General features: G+C 51.9%; 2 protein-coding genes across 17 annotated transcripts in view; one reads left to right on the top strand and one right to left on the bottom strand.

Annotated features, from left to right (window-relative positions):
* Nucleotides 1-17,820, top strand: part of DBI (diazepam binding inhibitor, acyl-CoA binding protein) — a 343,175-nt gene that overhangs the window by 128,488 nt on the left and 196,867 nt on the right. The window contains exon 1 of one of the 16 annotated variants that reach the window (XM_050752784.1): nucleotides 15,381-15,390. The exons of 14 other annotated variants lie outside the window; for them this stretch is intronic. The gene's annotated coding sequence lies outside the window, so the exon portion shown is untranslated. Of the gene's footprint in view, nucleotides 1-15,380; nucleotides 15,391-17,366; nucleotides 17,379-17,820 lie in introns of those variants that run through there. One more of the 16 variants, XM_050752776.1, reaches the window with a different exon arrangement.
* Nucleotides 969-3,669, bottom strand: C1QL2 (complement C1q like 2). Its single transcript, XM_050752719.1, has 2 exons — nucleotides 2,306-3,669; nucleotides 969-1,698 (listed from the first exon to the last, which is right to left on the bottom strand). Exons 1-2 carry the CDS (start codon nucleotides 2,987-2,989, stop codon nucleotides 1,519-1,521), a joined length of 864 nt encoding a protein of 287 aa, XP_050608676.1. The 5' UTR covers nucleotides 2,990-3,669; the 3' UTR covers nucleotides 969-1,518.

The raw sequence follows: 17,820 nt of genomic DNA on the forward strand, positions 1-17,820 counted from the left end.
CACACACGTAGCTCCAGCCTTACACAAATACACACACCCTGGGGCTGCCTTTTTGTGCATACTCACACATTTCTTTTCACACAACCTGTCAAAATGACCTCAGTAAGCACTAGCAGATTGCCAGTAGCTGACTGGTTATTTTGTACATAACTTTGTTGTAACTCAGTGATCTGACAACAAAAAAAAGTAAAAAGAAAAAAATCAAAACCATGCAGGGTGTTTTCCTAACTCGTGTGAGCAGGCACCCCACATCGCATGCATAAGGGAAGGGAAGCCGGCAGGAAAGAAGCGTCCCTCCCCGAAGAAGAGTGTCCACCTCACCACACAGCCCTGGGGAAGTTCAGCGAGTTGGATGATCTGTGGAATTGCCTCAGTTTACCAGCTCTCTGGAGAGCTGTGGCCCTGGCGGCTGTAAGTAAATGGGCCTGTGCTTAGTGAACCATCTGCTCGAGTGGGTGTGTGTCTGCTAGGGACCTTCTGCACTTCCTCTTAGGAGCCAAACATCCCACAGATCCCTCCCTGGCAAGTGTCACTCACGCCTCCCATTTCCCATAGATGCCTTCTCTTCCCCTTCCTTCCCCAGAAGCCCCTCCCCTCTGACTTCCTCCCACAACTCCGGGAGGACAAAGTTGCCCAGGTTGCCCAAGACTGGAGACCCAATCATTCCTCTCCTGCCTTCCTCTTACTCTCCCTGATGCCCTTCCCCGCCTCCTCCCCTCCTCCCAACCCCACCCCAGGCCTCTCCAGCTCAGGGCTGCAGCCTGGGGAGAGCTTCTGGGAAGGGTGGGATGCAGCTCCCATTACCCCCACGTCTTTTCGGCCACTCCTGGTGGCAGGGACATAACAGTGGCTGGGGAGCAGGTCATAGATGGGCCTATCCTGGGCCCAGATAAGGTCATTATGCCAAGGCGGACATCTGGAGCCCTGGCCCAGGATATGCCGACATAGAGACAACAGAACCCATAGTCTAAAAACATAATTTAATGCATCGCGGTGAGTCTGAGTCAGGGGGGAGTGCGGTGTGGAGAGGTGAATTTTCTGTTTGCTGGAATTCTGCTGTGGGTGGGGTTTTGGCTGACAGACAGGGAAATCTGCACAAGTATTTCGGGTCACAAAGAAGGACGCCCCAGGAAGCCCGCGCTCTCTCTGGCCTACCTCCCTGGCCAGGGCCCGGAGCCCTCCGCTTCTAGGCCCTGGGAGGAGGCGGTCTGAGGAGGGCAGACTCCCGGCCTGGCCTGTCCAGTCTAATCAGATTTGCAAAGTCTGTGCCGCCGCCTCAAGGACTGGGTGTCCCTTCCTCCCTCGCCGGGATAGGGATGGAGACCAGGAGCACAGCCCTGAGCGTGGTGGGTCGCAGATGCACTGAGGCCAGGAGCGGGCAGGGAGGAGGCAAGGATGTGTGTTTTCCAACGGAGATGCCGGGAAGTGTCATGAATCGAGAGTGGCCTTTGCCAAGCAGCCGCGCCCGGGCAGAGACCGGGCGGCCTGCAGCCACCCCACCTCGCACCTCCCGCGCCCCTAATCCGGGTACAGAAGAAAGCCCGAGAACGTGCTGTACTTGTTATTATTGCCTCCGTGAGCCTTCCCGCCATCCAGCTTCACATACACTTCGTCCCCTGAATCCAAGTGCAGCACCACGCTGTTACTGGCGTAGTCGTAGTTCTGGTCGGCGTCCTGTGCAATGGCGCTGGCCCGGACCTGGGGGCAAGCGGTAGGAGCGGGTGAGCCGGGGCACCTCTTCCCTCGCCCTTGCTCAGCCCACACCAGGCTCGCCACGCACGGGCTTCCCGCCTGCTGCTTCAGGGTCCACACTCCCACCCCAGCTCCATGCTGTCTCTCCAACTTAGCCAACTCCTTCCCGGTCCCCCCTCCTCCTCGCGCCGACAAGTCTGGGAAAGAGGGAGAGGGGAAGCTTCATGAACAATGACCCAGAGTGGACGGGTGGGAGCCAGGGGCCAGGGCCAAGAGGAGAGGAGGCTTCAGGGCAAAGGGGCGACCTGGAGGGAACTAAAGAACTGGGGTTTCCAAGAAGCCCACAGAGAGGCAGGCAGGGACGCAAGTGGCCAAGGAGTGCAGTTTAGGTATGGGGGTCTCTGGGCTCTCAAGGCCCAACATTTGGCTCTATGTCCTGGTGAGCGCGGCCTCGGTGCATTGGGAAGCTGAGACGCTGTGGCACCGAGGCGCGTTCCTTCCCGGGGCTCGCTCGCTCGGTAGCCCGCGGGTGGAGAGAAAGGAGGCTGGTTCCCTGGGAGGTTCAGGGCGCGGGCGAGGGTTTGCGGGGCCGGGGAGGGTAGGGGTCACTGACCTGCCCGTTCTTGCAGAGGTCCGCCCACATGCTGGTGCCGTCGCCGCCGCGCATGAGGATGTGGTAGGTGAAGAAGTAGATGCCGCGCACCTGGCAGCTGAATTTGCCTGTGGTGGGGTCATAGTGATTGCCGAGGTTGGTGACAACGTCGTCGAACTTCAGCACCTCATAGCCTTCGTGGGGGCTCTTGAGACCCACATAGAAGGCGATCTTGGGGCCGCTGAAGGTGGCGCTCAGCGCACTGGTCACTTCACCCTCGGAGTCGCCAGCTCCCCCGGCCCCGCCGCCCACCACCCCGACGCCACCGGCCGTGCCCGCCGTCAGTTGCAGCCCTGGCAGCCCGGGCCGCCCCGAGTCGCCCTTCTCTCCCGGAGGGCCCCTGGGTCCAGGTGGGCCCGGCTCTCCAGGGGGCCCCCGCGGCCCTGGCTTGCCCGGTCGCCCCGGGTCGCCCTTGGGTCCCTGGATGAAGGGAGGCGGAGGGTTAGCACTGAGGTCCTGCATGACTTCCAGGGCGGCTGTGCTGGGTCCGGGAGGCTGCGCCTTTGCGCCCGCGGGCCCCCCGCCGGGTGCGGCAGTGTAAGGGTCGCAGATCATGCGGCAGGTACCCATCATCTCGTAATGCGCGGCGCCTGGGGGCGCCGCCTGCAGCAGCAGCGGCACGGCGATGAGCAGCCCGAGCGCCATGGCCAGGAGTACGCCGACGGCCGCCAGGCAGGCACGCCGCCGCCGCTGCCACAGCCGGGAGGCGACCGCCACCAGCTCCTCCTTGCCGCCCGGGGAGGTAATGGTGGGGCGGCGCGGGCGGCCCCGCTCCCCGTGCTCGGGGGCCGGCTCCGCGGGTCCTGGCCGCGCCCCCGACGTGGCGACCCCCCGCCCCGGCCACCCAACTACTTCAGCGAGAGGCGCCGGGACCTCGGCGCCTGGGCCCACCGCGCTGGGGCTGCTCGGAAGAGCCGCGGACCCCGGCGCGCATGGCGTGGGGCACACAAGACAAGCCCGGCGCCCCGCGGCTCCGGCGCCGGCCGGGGAATGCTTGCGCTGGTCGGGGAGTCTGCTTGCGGCGTCCGGCGCTGGCTCCGCGGCGCTGCCTCCTGCCCCGCTCCGCTCCGCTGGGTTCGGCTGGGCTCCTCGCGCAGTGAGGGCGCCCCGGCTCCGCGGCGCGCTCTGCTGTGCTCTCTAGCTGTTCGCTGTCTCCCGCGCGGAGGGGGGACCCAGCTACCCTGACGTAAGGAGTCCAGGGCTGAGCGGCGGAGGCGGCGAGGCAGCGCGCGCTGCCATCACTCGGGAGACGGCGCCCTCATGTCATCAGCCTCCTATCGGGCGGAGCCACAAGTGGGCGCAGCGGGCGCGGCCCCAAGCCGGGGCGCATCAGACACACCCACCTGCCGCCACGCTCACGCGCCTCCCACCGACAACACACACAGACACCCACGCGCGCCGTGTCGGGGCGCACATAGCCACCCCCACATGGCCACGAAAGCAGCTGGAATCCAGGTGTCAGCAGGGCTCCTCTGGGGTCACCTAATCCATCCCCCCGCCTGCAAAGAGGATCAAACCTCAACCCAACGAGTCCAGGAGAGTCCTGTGAGGCCCAGCGGGAAGGAGTTTCTGAAAACCCTCCTTAGTAATTTCTTTATAATTGAATAAATCTCGCTTCTAGAAATCTTTCACAAACCTAGACTAAGGACTCCAAACTCTTAAGCATGCTCACCTAGAGCACCCCACCAACCTTTGGGGTCACCTTTGGGCGACTTAGTCTCAGCTAAGTGTCACTCTAAAAGCCCAAGGCTCCCAATACAAGAATATTCGTGGCCGGGCGCAGTGGCTCACGCCTGTAATCTAAACACTTTGGGAGGCCGAGGCGGGCAGATCACCTGAGGTTGGAAGTTCGAGACCAGCCTGACCAACATGATGAAACCCTGTCTCTACTAAAAATACAAAATTAACTGAGCACGGTGGTGCATGCCTGTAATCCCAGCTACTCTGAAGGCTAAGGCAGGAGAATCACTTGGACCAGAGAGGCAGAGGTTGCGGTGAGCTGAGATCCTGCCGTTGCACTCCAGCCTGGGCAACAAAAGCAAAACTCCATCTCAAAAAAAAAAAAAAAAAAAAAAAAAAAATTCGCCTCGGACCTTTTCTTCCACCAGAAGATGGCTGGCCCTTGTCCTCTATGTGAAGCTGATGTAGAAACCAAATGCTAGCACTTGGCAGTGATCATGGTGCACTCAGCTTCCACTCCAAGCCTGGCCACTGCCAGGCAAATGCTTGGGCACATTCCCTTGGACATCCCCAGCTTCCTCCTCCTGAGGTGGGTTTAATTATCTTAGAAAATAGTCCAAATAGTCCAAAGTCATTCTGAGCCAGTCTTGAATAAACCATGGCCTCAGGTGAGAGCAGAATAGTCTATCTCCAATGTAGCATGTGAGGCTAAGGAAGGATGAGAGGCTTACGGGTTGGAAGAGACTTCCAGAGGAGAAATCAAAGCTCCAGCTTCTGCTCTTGCCCTGAGTAGCTGTGTGACTTTGCCAGGTGGTTCCTGTCCCTGAGACTCAGTCTCCCTAAAAGGTCGCCTCCTGCCCTAGCACCCCCAACATGGGAATCACACCAGGCCTGGCCTGGGGGGAGAATCCAAGGGCTGACATCAGTGTTTGGTGTAGCATCAGCATCTCTGGAACAACAGTGCACCCACCTAAGGCTATTGCTTTGAAGCTAACTCTCATTTATCCGGCACTGGGTTCTTACGGGTTAGTTAAAATCTATTTTTATCTTCTGATCACCCTGGGTCATTTCCCCACTCCCAACCATGTTGCTCCAGCCTGTTCCCTCCACATATATTTGTGGAAAGGGTGACTGAGTCTAGCCTGAAGCCAACTTTACCAAGGAGAGAAGGAGCACATTTATTGGCACCTACTATGTATGCATCAGGCACTTTGCACATTCTCCTTCATTCATTCCTCATGTTACTGTGGATTAGTGATCATTTTCCCACCACACCAATGAGAAAAAAAAAAGGTTTTGCAAGTGTATGACATTTACTGAGTGCATTTTACCCACATGATACAGCCAGGATCCTCCTGGCACCCAGATCAGGAGCTCTCTGAACCTGTCAGTGAACACAGCTTCAACAGCTGCTTCTTGGCCACAGTCTTCACTGGTTTCCTCAGACTTGGGAGTCTTCCTCCACTGTCTGCCTCAGAGTCACCCCAAGAGCATGTGATTTCAGGAGCCACACGACCTGCTTCCAATCCTGGCTCTGAGACTTCCTGTCTGTGTGACCTTGAGCAAATCGCTTCACCTCTCTGAGCTCTGGTCTCCATGTGTAGAATGGGAATGGGAAAAGAACCTACCTCAGAGTTATTGAAAGGACCGAATGAGTCAATGTAAAGGCTTTAGAACAACAGCTAACTCAGTAGAAGCTTAGCTATTTTTATTAACTATTGATGCTTTCAACCTCCCCTGCCATGGTTATGACCACTAGGATGGGACATGTGGGCAATATGCAGGGTGGCGTGGTAAGGGTTAGAGTTTTAAAAAAAGAGAAACTCAAACATCATTCACATCCTTTGTCCTTCTCCAAAGCACAGAAGGGGGCTGTCCCATGCCTCCCACATTCCCTAAGACTGCCCCGCTCTGTCTTTTTGTCTTTCAAAACTACCCAGAGTGTTTGCTCCCAGTCACCAGTTCCACCTGGACAAACATTTTCCAGGCAGACACTCACTCAGTTTGAATTCCCCAGCCTTGCAGACTGCTGGAGACTGCAAAGTCCTGGTGATTTTTGTCCTGGGACAAAGATGAAACAAGGAGCGTCAGATGTTTGAGACCCAAGCTTTCACCTTGGCAGACCACAAGCAAAGCTACCTTCCTTCGTGATCAACATTCCTGGGAGCACCTCCCAAGGCCAGCACTCCACCAGGAGGCAGGGGCAGCAATCGCTAGGCAGGCAGAGCCCAGGCAGCCTCCACATAGCAACCAAATAAGTCAAGAGGTGTCTTTCCCCCTGCTTCTCCTTCCTCCCACCCATCATGGCAGGGCCAGACAGCATGGCCTGCTGGAGTGTTGGACGTACCTCTTTTTTTTTTTTTGAAACGGAGTCTCACTCTGTCACCCAGGCTGCACTGCAATGATGCAATCTTGGGTCACTGCAACCTCTGCCTCCCAGGTTCAAGTGATTCTCCTGCCTTAGCCTCCTGAGTAACTGGGATTACAGGCGCCCGCAACCATGCCCAGCTAATTTTTGTATTTTTAGTAGAGATGGGGATTTGCCATGTTGGTCAGGCTGGTCTCGAACTCCTGGCCTCAAGCAATCCACCTGCCTCAGCCTCCCAAAATGCTGGGCTTACAGGCGTGAGCTATTGCGCCCAGCTGACATACCTTTTTATCCACCTGGCTTCTGCTCTTCCTGAGTGATCCATATCATTGGTGACTATCTTCTCTTAAATATTAATTATGACCTATATTAACATATTGCCTTCCATTTAGACTGTTGTTTTTACATTTCAAGACCCACTCAAATCTGTTCTAAATTGCCTTTAGTAATCCAGCAGGCGTTCCTTCTACCAACGTCCACTGACAACCTACTATGTGCCAACCAGTGCTCTCTATCTTATCCTTTCATAGAGCCCTGTGCTCTGTGACACAGCGTTTGATGCTTGGTTCCACACTGTCAGCTCTGGTTCTCTAGCGGCCCCCACCAGCAGTGGGCCCCATGCTTCATCTACCTGCACCATGGCCTGACCCCTGCGTCTCATCTGGACTCATCTCTAATTATCCTTTCAGTCTCAGCTAAGTGTCACTTCCCTGTCTGAAGTCTTCCCTTACCCTTCTCTAAGTTGAGTTAATAGTTCCTACCCATGTACCCTTTAGAGTATATTGAATGTACCCTGCCATCTTATGTCTTACCACCATGCATTTCTTTATTAGTTAGCCTCCCCAACTAGGCTATGAGCTCCAGTAGGGCAGGAATCATATCACTCATTCATTTTTATTGCTTGTATATGTCATTTATTTGCTCAGTATGTGTTTATTGACCCCTGTCATATGCCAGCCATCATGCCACGTGCTGAGTGCACAGTGGTACACAACAGTCTTGGTTCCTTCTACTCTAGCTGTTCTACAAGACATCTCAGCTCCCCCATTTCTTTCCACCCGTAGCACTTGGGTTTGTACCTAAACAGCTGCAGTATGGGTGTTTACTGACATGCTTTCTCTAAATTAGACCTGTGTCCCAATTAGAGTGTAAGCTCTGTAGGGACATCATGTGGAATACATTGGCCAGTCTTCTGCCTGCATCCCCAAAGGGAAGGACAGCAGGAGATGTGTCAGGGAGATAGACAGGGGTGAGATCACCCAAGGCCTTGGAGTCTATACTGAAAGAGGTGAATTGTCTCCTGAGTGTAACTGAGAACTGCTGAAGGAGTTTAAGTGACGTGATCCATCTATGTTTTGCAAAGACCACGCTGGCTGCTGTGTGGTGAATGGATGTGGTGGTGGAGGAGGGGGCGGGTTTTGGAAATGAAACCAGTTTGAAGGCTATTGCATGATCTAAGCAAAAGATAATGATGGCTTGGTCCAAGATAGTAGAAGAGAAGTAGGTGAATTCCAGTTATATTTTGAACTTGGGGCCCCTGGGTCTTGCTGATGGATTTGAGATAGAAGTTAAGGGAGGAGAAGGAAAAGAAAAAAAAAATAAGATTAACTTCTAAGATTTGGGTCGAACAACTGGGTGAGTGAGCATGAGAAGGCGGGTATATTTGGGGAAGAGCAATCTGTTGTCACTGCTGGGAGGTGGAAGGAATTATGAACTCAGTTTGGGAAATGTTCATTTTGAGTGAAATATCTGAATGAAGACATCATGTGGGCAATGGACATGAGTCTAGTACTCAGCAGTGAGGTTTAAAAACAGAGCTATTGGCCAGGTGCAGTGGTTCATGCCCGTAATCCCAGCCCTTTGGGAGCCCAAGGCAGGTGGATCGCTTGAACCCAGGAGTTTGAGACCAGCCTGGGCAACATGGTGAAACCCCATTTCTATTTAAAGAATTATTTTTAAAAATTGTCAATGGAGCTCTACACAAGCAAGTTTTCATGGAGATTGAAGGGTGAGAGAGAGAGAGCGTGCTAGCTCATGATAACAACCCCTCCATGCTCACCCCAGTCATTTAAAAGATGGATAGAGGAGAAAGAAACAGAAGCAGTCAAAGTATGAAAGAAAGCCAGGAAAATGGTCTCACAGAGGGGAGCACTTCAAAAGGGAGGATTGTGATCTGTTATTTGGAAAGTCCACAAGAGATAGAGTAAGATGAGAATAAAAAGGTATCCATTGGGTATGGCAAGATAGAAGTCACTGGGGACGATGGCAGAGAGAACACTGTAAGGTGCGAAATCATTTCCGTTTCCTCTTGGGCAGGGCCCGGCTATATTTTCCAGCCTCTCTTTCAGACTGCTGAGGACATGTGACAGAACCGTGGCCGATAGAATGTGAGCTGAGTGATTGATGTAAGCCATTTCAGGCCTGTACCCTAAAAGCTCCCCTGCAATATTCCAAACTCTTCCTTTATCTGGTGGCAATAACAATAATAGGTAATTTTTACTGAGCCCTAACTATATCCCCATGTCAAGCATTTTAGATATATTAATTCTTTTAATGCTCACAGCACTATGAGATATGCATCCCTGTTTTGCTAATGGGGAAACTAAGATAAAGCTATATATATATATATATATAAATGTCACTGTCATATGTAATCACTCCAATAATTGCTTCAGATTATGCTGGGATCCTGGACATGTGTCCCCCCCAGATCTGGAGCACCCAGACGCTAGGTCAGTCTGGCTGAAGGCTTCATGCGTTTGTTGCTCATCTCTCCCAGGCAGATGGTAAGCCTCCCAAGGGCAGGAACTATCATGAGGACATGGCAAGTGTCCAATAAATATTTTTAAATTATTGATTATTTTATATTACCTGAAAATTTTACATATTTGATCTCGTGTCATAGTTTGCTCAAAAAGTGAAAAAAATTAAAAGATACTCTTTATGCTGGAAAAGTAAGAAAGGAAGGCAAAGAAGGAACTTGATTGGCCATGCAGGATCCTGTTAGCCTTTGCAAAAAACAGAGAAGTCTTCCTTCTTTGCTTCCTCTCTTCCTTCTCTCTTTTCTCCCTTCCTTCCTCCCCTCCTTCCTTCTTTCCTTCTTCCCTCCCTCCCTCTCTCATTCCCCCCTCCTTCTTTCCCTCTTTTTCTTCTTCTCTTCTTTCTTTCCTTATTTATTAATTTATCTGCTCTTTCATCCTCCAAGGAGCATGTTTACCTACCCTATGCAGAATGCTGTGCTGGGGTGGGTAGGGTGAGAGGCATGAAGATGATGTTCTTGCTAAAGATCTTGCGGTCTAGATGGAGGAACAAGACTAACAAACAGCACCTAAGTAGCCATCTGTATTTAGGTGGTATAGACAAGGAGTACAGGCAAGAAGAGGTTGCCAAATGCAAGTCACTGTGGCTACCCACAGCACTTGAAGCCTATCCCAGGATGAAGAGACAGAGCAGGACCTTCAAGAACAAGTGAGACTTGAACCTGTGAGAGGTCTGGGTGGATAGTGCAGGTCGAGCTGCCCAACTGGTATCTGGGGCACAGCAAAGAGGCTGGTCTGTACAGAGCCAAGGGTTTGTGCAGGGCTGGTGTGGACAGTATGTTACATGTGCCACCTTTTCCATCAAGGCTTCTCCCAGGATCCTGCCTTCTACAAGTATTGATTACTCTGTCCTCCAGTTCCATTTTGCTTATGCATTACTTTTGGCCTTTTTGGAGATACTATAGTAAGCCTGGTCCTATACTTCTCTTTGCATACCCCACCTCCAGCCCCTTAGTCTTCTTCATGTGTCTAGTGAGTGATCACTCTGAAAGAAAGAGAAGGAAAATCATATTTTCTACCTCTGCTGGGCACGCGGCTAGAGCTGGGTATTTTGTGGGGCGTAGGTGCCATAGGCTCTTCCAGTCCTTTCAGGCAGGAACTAGTGCCCTCCAGTGTAGGGCAGAGGGTGGATGAGGCAGAGTGCACAGGCTCCTGCTGTTCTTAGAGTCTGGGCCACAGTGACCCACAGGCCTGTTTCCATTTTCAGCCCCAGCTCCTGAGATGCTCACGGCTAAAGTGGGTGGAGAAAGAATGCTCCAGTCTCAGCCCCTGAAGACATCAGACAGCCCTGCTCAGTGACCAATGAGAAAGCACCCACCAGGCCCATTAACCCAGAAGTGGCAGCAACATGTTTGAGTCAAGAGGGTCAGCCAGCCCCAGAAAGCTCTCACTTGGCCCTCTCAGAGACTGCTGCTGGGGCCCTAATTATCTCGCCTCTAAGGGGCTGGCCCTAGCTGGATCTTCATGGAGCTGTGAGTTTGGTGCAGTGTCTGGGCCTGCTTTCTCCAGAGTCCAAGTCCCCTGCAAAAGAGAAAAAGAGAGAGAGAGAGAGAGAGAGAGAGAGAGAGAAACAGCTCTCAGAAACCCAAAATGAGGATGATTTAAGCAGGTCCTTCTGCACTGAGCTCAGCTTATTCCCACACTACACCAGCCAAAGAACCAATCATTCAAGCCACCCTTCCCCTCCCAGCTTTTTTCAGTCCTGTAGCAGGGTGGTGCAGCTTAATTATTCATCCATTCAGGAACTATTTATCCAGTGCCTACTATGTGCAAGATACGAGATCTAGCAGAAAGCAGAAACACTCTACCCCTCACTAGCTGAGAAGCCTGTGGGGGTTACTTTTCCAACCTCCTTCTTTGCCTTCATGATAATATCTGCTAACACGGACCTTTCCTCCCCAAACCACCTATGTCCCAGAGCTGGGGTGACACACGTGACAAGTGGCAAAACTCAGATGGCCATTGCCACATCCTATCTCCCCCGAGTGGCTTTTCTCTCTATGAATCTGTATGTTCTTCAGGCAAAGATTCTGTCATTTGGTCTCCTCATCGCCACAGGGTGGGTCTGAGATGTCACTCAACATGCATTTGTGGGGCGGAGTAGAATAAGACAGGAGAGCCCAGCATAGGCTGTGTTTTTCCCTGGGTGGCACAACAAGCCACCAACAGCCCCAGGGGTCACTAGAGGGGTGTGACTATTTGTTTCTTCTTGGCAGCCATGTTAGTAAAGCTATGGATTGCTGGGAGAAGCAAGCTTTCGATTCAAAGAAGTTCACTGAGACCATTTGGACTTCCCCTAGAGGAGACTCAGCCCTTTGTCCATGCAGATGTAGAACTTAGCCACGGAATAGAGCTCACCTTCCCAATGCATCAACATTAACTGGGAAGTTGCCATGTGCTGGGCACTGAAGACACAGGCAAGGCAGGGGATTCAGACAGTCCGGTGCCACAGTGTTGCTGAGCCTCAGTTGTCTCTTCTGCACACTCCTGGAGGGCATGGATATACCATCGTCCTCACCTTGTCACCACCCTCTGTGACCTTGTATTCATTAGGTGGGATACAGGAGGAGTAAAACACAGTAAGTCCAGCTAAGCCCCAGTGCAGTGCAAAAATATCCCATTGATCTATCAAAACTCAGTCCCACCAATGCCTGCCTGCTCCTTGAGCAGCTGAAGTCCAGGCCTTTCCCAGGGCGCGCCTGCAGGCCTGCCGCTGTCCGTGGTGCTAATGGCTGTGGCTGCCGGACTTAGTCGGCAGGAAGGAATCGGGTTTCGGAAATCCAGGAATTAGCTTATGTTCCAGGCTTTGATGTGCGGCCATAGCTCTGTGTGGAAATCTCAGGCACTCCATATATGTCCCCTGCTCCTTGCTCATGCCTACGCAAGAGACTTCCTCCCTGCCTGGGCCAGAGGCTGGCTGGCTGAGAGGAATAGTTCTTGCCTCTCGGACTCCCTATTTCCTGCCTCTCAGCTACTTGCTCTATGCACCCACTCTGACACACACACACACACACACACACACACACACACACATCCCATGAAACACAGCTGTAATGAGGCAACCACCAGCCCTCTCCAACAGGCAGGAGAGAGAGAAGTCAAGCATGAGGCTAAAAATGCAGCTTTGACAACATCAAAAGGGCTTCCTCCCAACTCATTATATCCTGCATGTTCATGTTTTGTAAAGTATTTGGAAGGAACACATGATCCTGGAGGATTCATTTAGGGAAGGCCTGCAGCTCTGTGAGAAGGCAGCCATGCAGTGAGTGTAATTTGGGGGTCATTGGGAACCAGAAAAATCCTCCAGCCACCACCACTCTACCAAAGGGTCTGGGCTTCATTGGAGTCACTTTGGGGACCAGGCAGCAATTCCCAAAGAATTTTCCATCCATGAAAGAAAAAAAAAAAAAGCATCCCTGGGTAAAATTGGTCTTAAAAACTCTGTGTCAAAAAAAAATTAATTAACAATGCATGGTGGTGTGTGCCTGTAGTCACAACTACACGGGAGGCTGAGGTAGGAGAATCACCTGAGCCTGGGAGGCGAAGGCTGTTTTGAGCCAAGATAGCACCACCACATTGCAGCTTGGGTGACAGAAGACCTTGCTATTTTTCCCTGATCTATTTGGTCAGATTTTATTTACTAGTAGAGCTTGGGTTCTAGAATATTCTAGCTTGAGTTGCACACTTAGCTCTGGCATTGACTAGCTGTGTTGCCTTGAGCAAGTTTCTCACACTCTCTGCGTACTCTTTCCTCATCTGTGAAGTGGGATGATGGTAGCACCTTTCTCATAGGGCTGTCATGGAAGTTAAATGAGTCGATGCATGGAAAGCTCTCAGAAGGGAGACTGGCATGTAGAAAACCCTAGAAAACTGTTATGTTGTATTATTCACAGGGACACTCATATTTGTGAAACTCACTCTCAGAAATTCTGGGTTGAGGCATTGTCTCCCAAAGTCCCCCACAGTAATGATTTCCAGGGCATGATTTGAGAAGAGGAAATCCTTTAGAAACTTGCATTTCTCAAAATGGGGGCAAGGATTTAACATCACAGAAGGAAGTGTGTTCCCACTGCCCTCTCTCCTGCAAGCCCAGGCCCTATCGTGGTTCTACAGTTCCTCCCCCTCTCCAAGCCTCAGTTTCCCCCTCTGCCAGATGGGTGTAATCACTCAAGCCTTCCTTAACTTGAGGAGTTGGGGTTGGGGGAGATAAGGAATGAGAATCTCCCTGTTCCACATTTGATTCCAAAGAAGGGGAAGAGGAAGGGGAGGAGAAGAAGAACCAGAAGCAGAAGCAGAAGCAGAAGAGGGGGAAGAGGAGGGGGAGGAGGGGACAAGGAGAGAGGAGGAGGAGAAAGAAGGAGGAGGAGGAGAGAAAGAGGAGGAGGAGAGGAGGAGGAGGAGGAGAGAAACCTCTCCCTAGACAGGCTCTGGAGGCAGGGAAGGAAGGGAAACCCTCTCTTTCTCCTGGGCGGTGGACCCAAGAGGTCTTGGTCAACTCCAGTCCCCCTGCCACTCAGCCAATCCCCAAGTCCTGAGTGGAGGCACCTCCACTCCTCTCTCCTCATACTCCTTGCAGTGAAAGTTAACATGGAGTCATAGTTCTAGGCTGTGGGTTCAGGAGTCCTCTCAGGAAAGGAGGATTCCCCCAGGGGCCAGAGTAGTTCACTCACCAGGAGGGTGGGACCAGTAGGGGCAGTTTAGACAAAGCCGCGCTTCAAGTGGCATTAGTCATTGCAGCTTCCTCTGCCCACCTGCCCACACACCAAGCTCCCAGCTCCATGCTTTCTTAACCCAGGCCCCACACACCTTCCCCATCTTCTGAAACCTCAAACAATTGCATTCCCCCTTGTGCCATGCAACAGAACCATTCTCTGAGACCTGAGTGCAGCTATCTCCTTGAAGCCCTCTTAAAACGTAAATATCTCAGTGAAGAGCAACTTATCCAGTGACTAACACCTCAATCTGAATGGATACAGGCTTCCTAATTGATAGAAGATGCTCTGTGCAGCCTGGGAGCTGAGTGCTAGGGGTTGGTAAAGGCCGACCAGAGGAAGGCAGTGCATGAAGTGGAAAGAGACTGGATATTGGCGCCAGAGCTGGGTTCAGATTCTGGCCTCTTACTATTGGGTGATGCCGTCTCTGAGCCTGAGCTTCCTCACCTGTCAAATTGGTATAATAGTAACAACTCCTAGGTGCTAATGAGGAGTACACAAGATCATGTATTCAAAGTGCCTGGCACACGCTGTGCGCGGTGGTGGCGTGCACCTCAGCTACTCAGGAAGCTGAGGTGACATCATTTGCACCCAGGAGTTCTGGGCTGTAGTGCACCCGCAGTGCCCATCTGGGGCCCACACAGTGTTCAGCATCAATACAGTAACCTCCTGGAAGCAAGGGATCACCAGGATGCCTCAGGGAGGGGTGAGCCAGCCAAGGTTGAAAATAGAACAGGTCAAAACTCCCGTGCAGATCAGTCATGGGATCGTGCCTGTGAACAGCCACTGCACTCCAGCCTGGGCAACATAGCGCGATCCCGTCTCTAAAAATATATGTATTTTTTAAAGCGCCTGTCATATAATGGGCACTTAAACCTTTTTGTTTCCTCATCCCTTTCTTCTCACAGTGGGAGAAGCAACATGGAGATGAGGAGGGGGTGAGGCTGAGGCCCAAATCAGGCTGTCACGCTGGGAGATTTATTTTCATCATGACTGGCCTGGTTGTTTCGGAGGGGGGAAGGAGGAAGATGTGGGGGTGCCTCTTCAGCTGCTGCACTTGAAGGCCCCCACACCCCCTACTCCCACCTCCAGTCCTGATGGCAGGCACTGGGGGGTGGGCGGGGAGGTGGGTGAGCAAAGCCCTGAGGCAGCCTAGCTGTCACCCTTGCCCCTTCTCACTCTGCACCAGAGACCTCTGCCTTGTCCTCAGGCTGCCAGTCGGCCAAGCCACTCTGCATGCAGGAGGGTGAGCCAGCTGGCTGAGCTCAGCCCAGGGTTGACACAAACATGGGAAGGTTCTGCAGGAAACACCGGGCAGCCGCGGCCTCTGTCCCTGAGAGGAGCAGCGAGGGAGCCGCAGGGCCGGGCTGCGGCATGACACTAGGGACATGTGGGGAATGCAAGCGGGTCCAGGCCTGGGGGCCACCAGTGCAGGAGCAAGGGCAGGCCGGCCATCAGAGCTGGGGGGTGGGGGGGCGCTGAGCTTGGCATGGGAGTTTCCCCAACTGACTGTGTCTTCCGAGGACCCTCACCCCTCATGCCCATCTGTGTCCTGGAGGGAGGAGCCACCACCCCTCTGTGACATCTGCTTTTTGGGGGCTGGCGATGGAACAAGCTCATGGACAGGAGTGGAGCCCCTGGCACAAAGCAGATGTCACAGAGGGGTGGTGAAGTCTGCCCAAATCAGAGAGGAAGAAATACATCTCTCTTATCACTAACATCAGGAGGGCAAGCAAGGAACCACACAGAATTGACAATAATTGCGATTTTGCCACCAAGAGGAATCACAAAGTTTGACAATAAGTGTGACAATATTGACACAAGTGTGACTTTGCCACCAAGAGGAATCACAAAATTTTTTCTATTTTTTATTTTGTTTTATTTTACTTTTAAGTGCTGGGATACACATGCAGAACGTGTGAGTTTGTTACACAGGTATACATGTGCCATGGTGGTTTGCTGCACCCATCAACCCGTTATCTAGGTTTTAAGCCCCGCATGCATTAGGTATTTGTCCTAATGCTCTCCTCACCCTCGCTCCCCACCCCCAGACAGGCCCCGGTGTGTGATGCTCCCCTCCCTGTGTCCGTGAGTTCTCACTGTTCAACTCCCACTTATGAGTGAGAACACGCAGTGTTTGGTTTTCTGTTCCTGAGAATCATAGAGTTTTCACAGCCCAGTACAATAATTGCAGATACGTGACATACAGTTGTGTGACATGTAGAGCCCAATAGTCCACTGAATGGGACGCTTTAGTAAAAAAGCACATACTGTATTATAAGTTTATGTTTTAGGATATTTTGATGATTACGTTTTAGAAATAGTTTCCTTTGTAACCTTGTTTATTTTACTTTATGCGTATGAAACCATCATTCAGAGGAGGGGTCCATGGCCTCGCCAAGATGAAACAGAGGTCATTGGCACAAAAAGGCTAAAATGTTGTGCCCTGGAACCAGGAGTTTCTGATCCAGGCCTGCAACATACTATATGACCCTGGCCACATAATTTCATTGTGCCTCAGTTGCTTCAACTATAAACCTGTGACATATGATGCTTGGAGGGTTAAATGTGACAAAAGCATTAGCACACTGTCTGCCATACAGTGAGTGCCCCAGCATGGACACTGACACACCATCTTGATTCCTCCTGCCTTTCATAGGTATAGGGAGCTTCCCCAGCCTGCCTGCATCTGAGAAGATTCCATCAGAGAAACAGAACCAGTAGGAGGCAGATATTAAGAGCTGTGTTGTGGCCAGGCATGGTGGCTCATGCCTGTAATCCCAGCACTTTGGGAGGACAAGGTGGGCCGATCACCTGAGGTCAGGAGTTCAAGACCAGCCTGACCAACATGGAGAAACCCTGTCTCTACTAAAAATACAAAACTAACTGGGTGTGGTGGCAGGTGTCTGCAATCCCAGCTACTTGGGAGGCTGAGGCAGGAGAATCACTTAAACCCAGGAGGTGGAGATTGCAGTGAGCCGAGATTGCACCATTGCACTCCAGCCTGGGCAACAAGAGCAAAACTCTGTCTAAAAAAAAAAAAAGAAAGAAAAAAAAAAAGGGAGAGAGATGTGTTGCAAGAAATTGGCTTACACGACTGTGGGGGCTGGATCCCCAGTGCAGGCTCTCACGAGGGGCAGTCTAGAACTCTCAGGCTGATGCTGCAGTTCACAGGTGGGATTTCTTCTCAAGAAAGCCTCAGCTCTGCTCCTAAGGCCTTTCAACTGATTGACTCATGCCCACTCAGATTATCTCCTTTATTTAAGGTCAACCGGCCCGGTGCAGTGGCGCATGCCTGTAATCCCAGCACTTTGGCAGGAAGATTGCTTGAGGCCAGGAGTTTGAGAGAGGACTGGACATCAGAGCAAGAGCCTCATCTCTACAAAACATTAAAAAATTAGCCTGGTGTGGTGGCACACTCCTATACTCCTAGCTACTCTGGAGGCCAAGGGGGGAGGATCACTTGAACCCAGGAGTTCAAGGCCCGCAGTCAGCTATGATCTTGCCACTTATACTCCAAAACAAAACAAAACAAAAAACCAATTATAGATATCAACCACATTGCTGTGACTTGAATGTCTCTTCCAAAACTCAATCTGAAACTTAATCCCTAATTTAATAGTATTGGCAGGTGATAGGGCCTTTCAGAGGTAATTGAGTCATGTGGGCATTCATGGATTAATGGGTTATCATGGGAGTGGATTAGTTATCACAGGAGTGAGTCTGTTACAAAAGTCCAGCTTGGCTCTCTCTCTTGAGCCCCCTCCCCATATGATGCCCTGCACTGACCATTAGCAAGAAGGCCTTCATCAGATGGGCCCCCTTAACCTTGGACTTCTCAACCTCCAGAACTCTAAGAAACACATTTCTTTTCTTTTTAAATTGCCCAGTCTCAGG

This window comes from Macaca thibetana, chromosome 12 (genome assembly GCF_024542745.1).
Source record: "Macaca thibetana thibetana isolate TM-01 chromosome 12, ASM2454274v1, whole genome shotgun sequence".
Classification (NCBI taxonomy): domain Eukaryota; kingdom Metazoa; phylum Chordata; class Mammalia; order Primates; family Cercopithecidae; genus Macaca; species Macaca thibetana.

Excerpts from the sequence above, each read along its gene's own strand:
- C1QL2 (XM_050752719.1), bottom strand. The coding sequence starts at position 2,989 with ATGGCGCTCGGGCTGCTCATCGCCGTGCCGCTGCTGCTGCAGGCGGCG. Across the intron at positions 1,699-2,305 it reads ACCTCTGCAAGAACGGGCAG|GTCCGGGCCAGCGCCATTGC; the intron begins GTCAGTGACCCC and ends GCTTGCCCCCAG.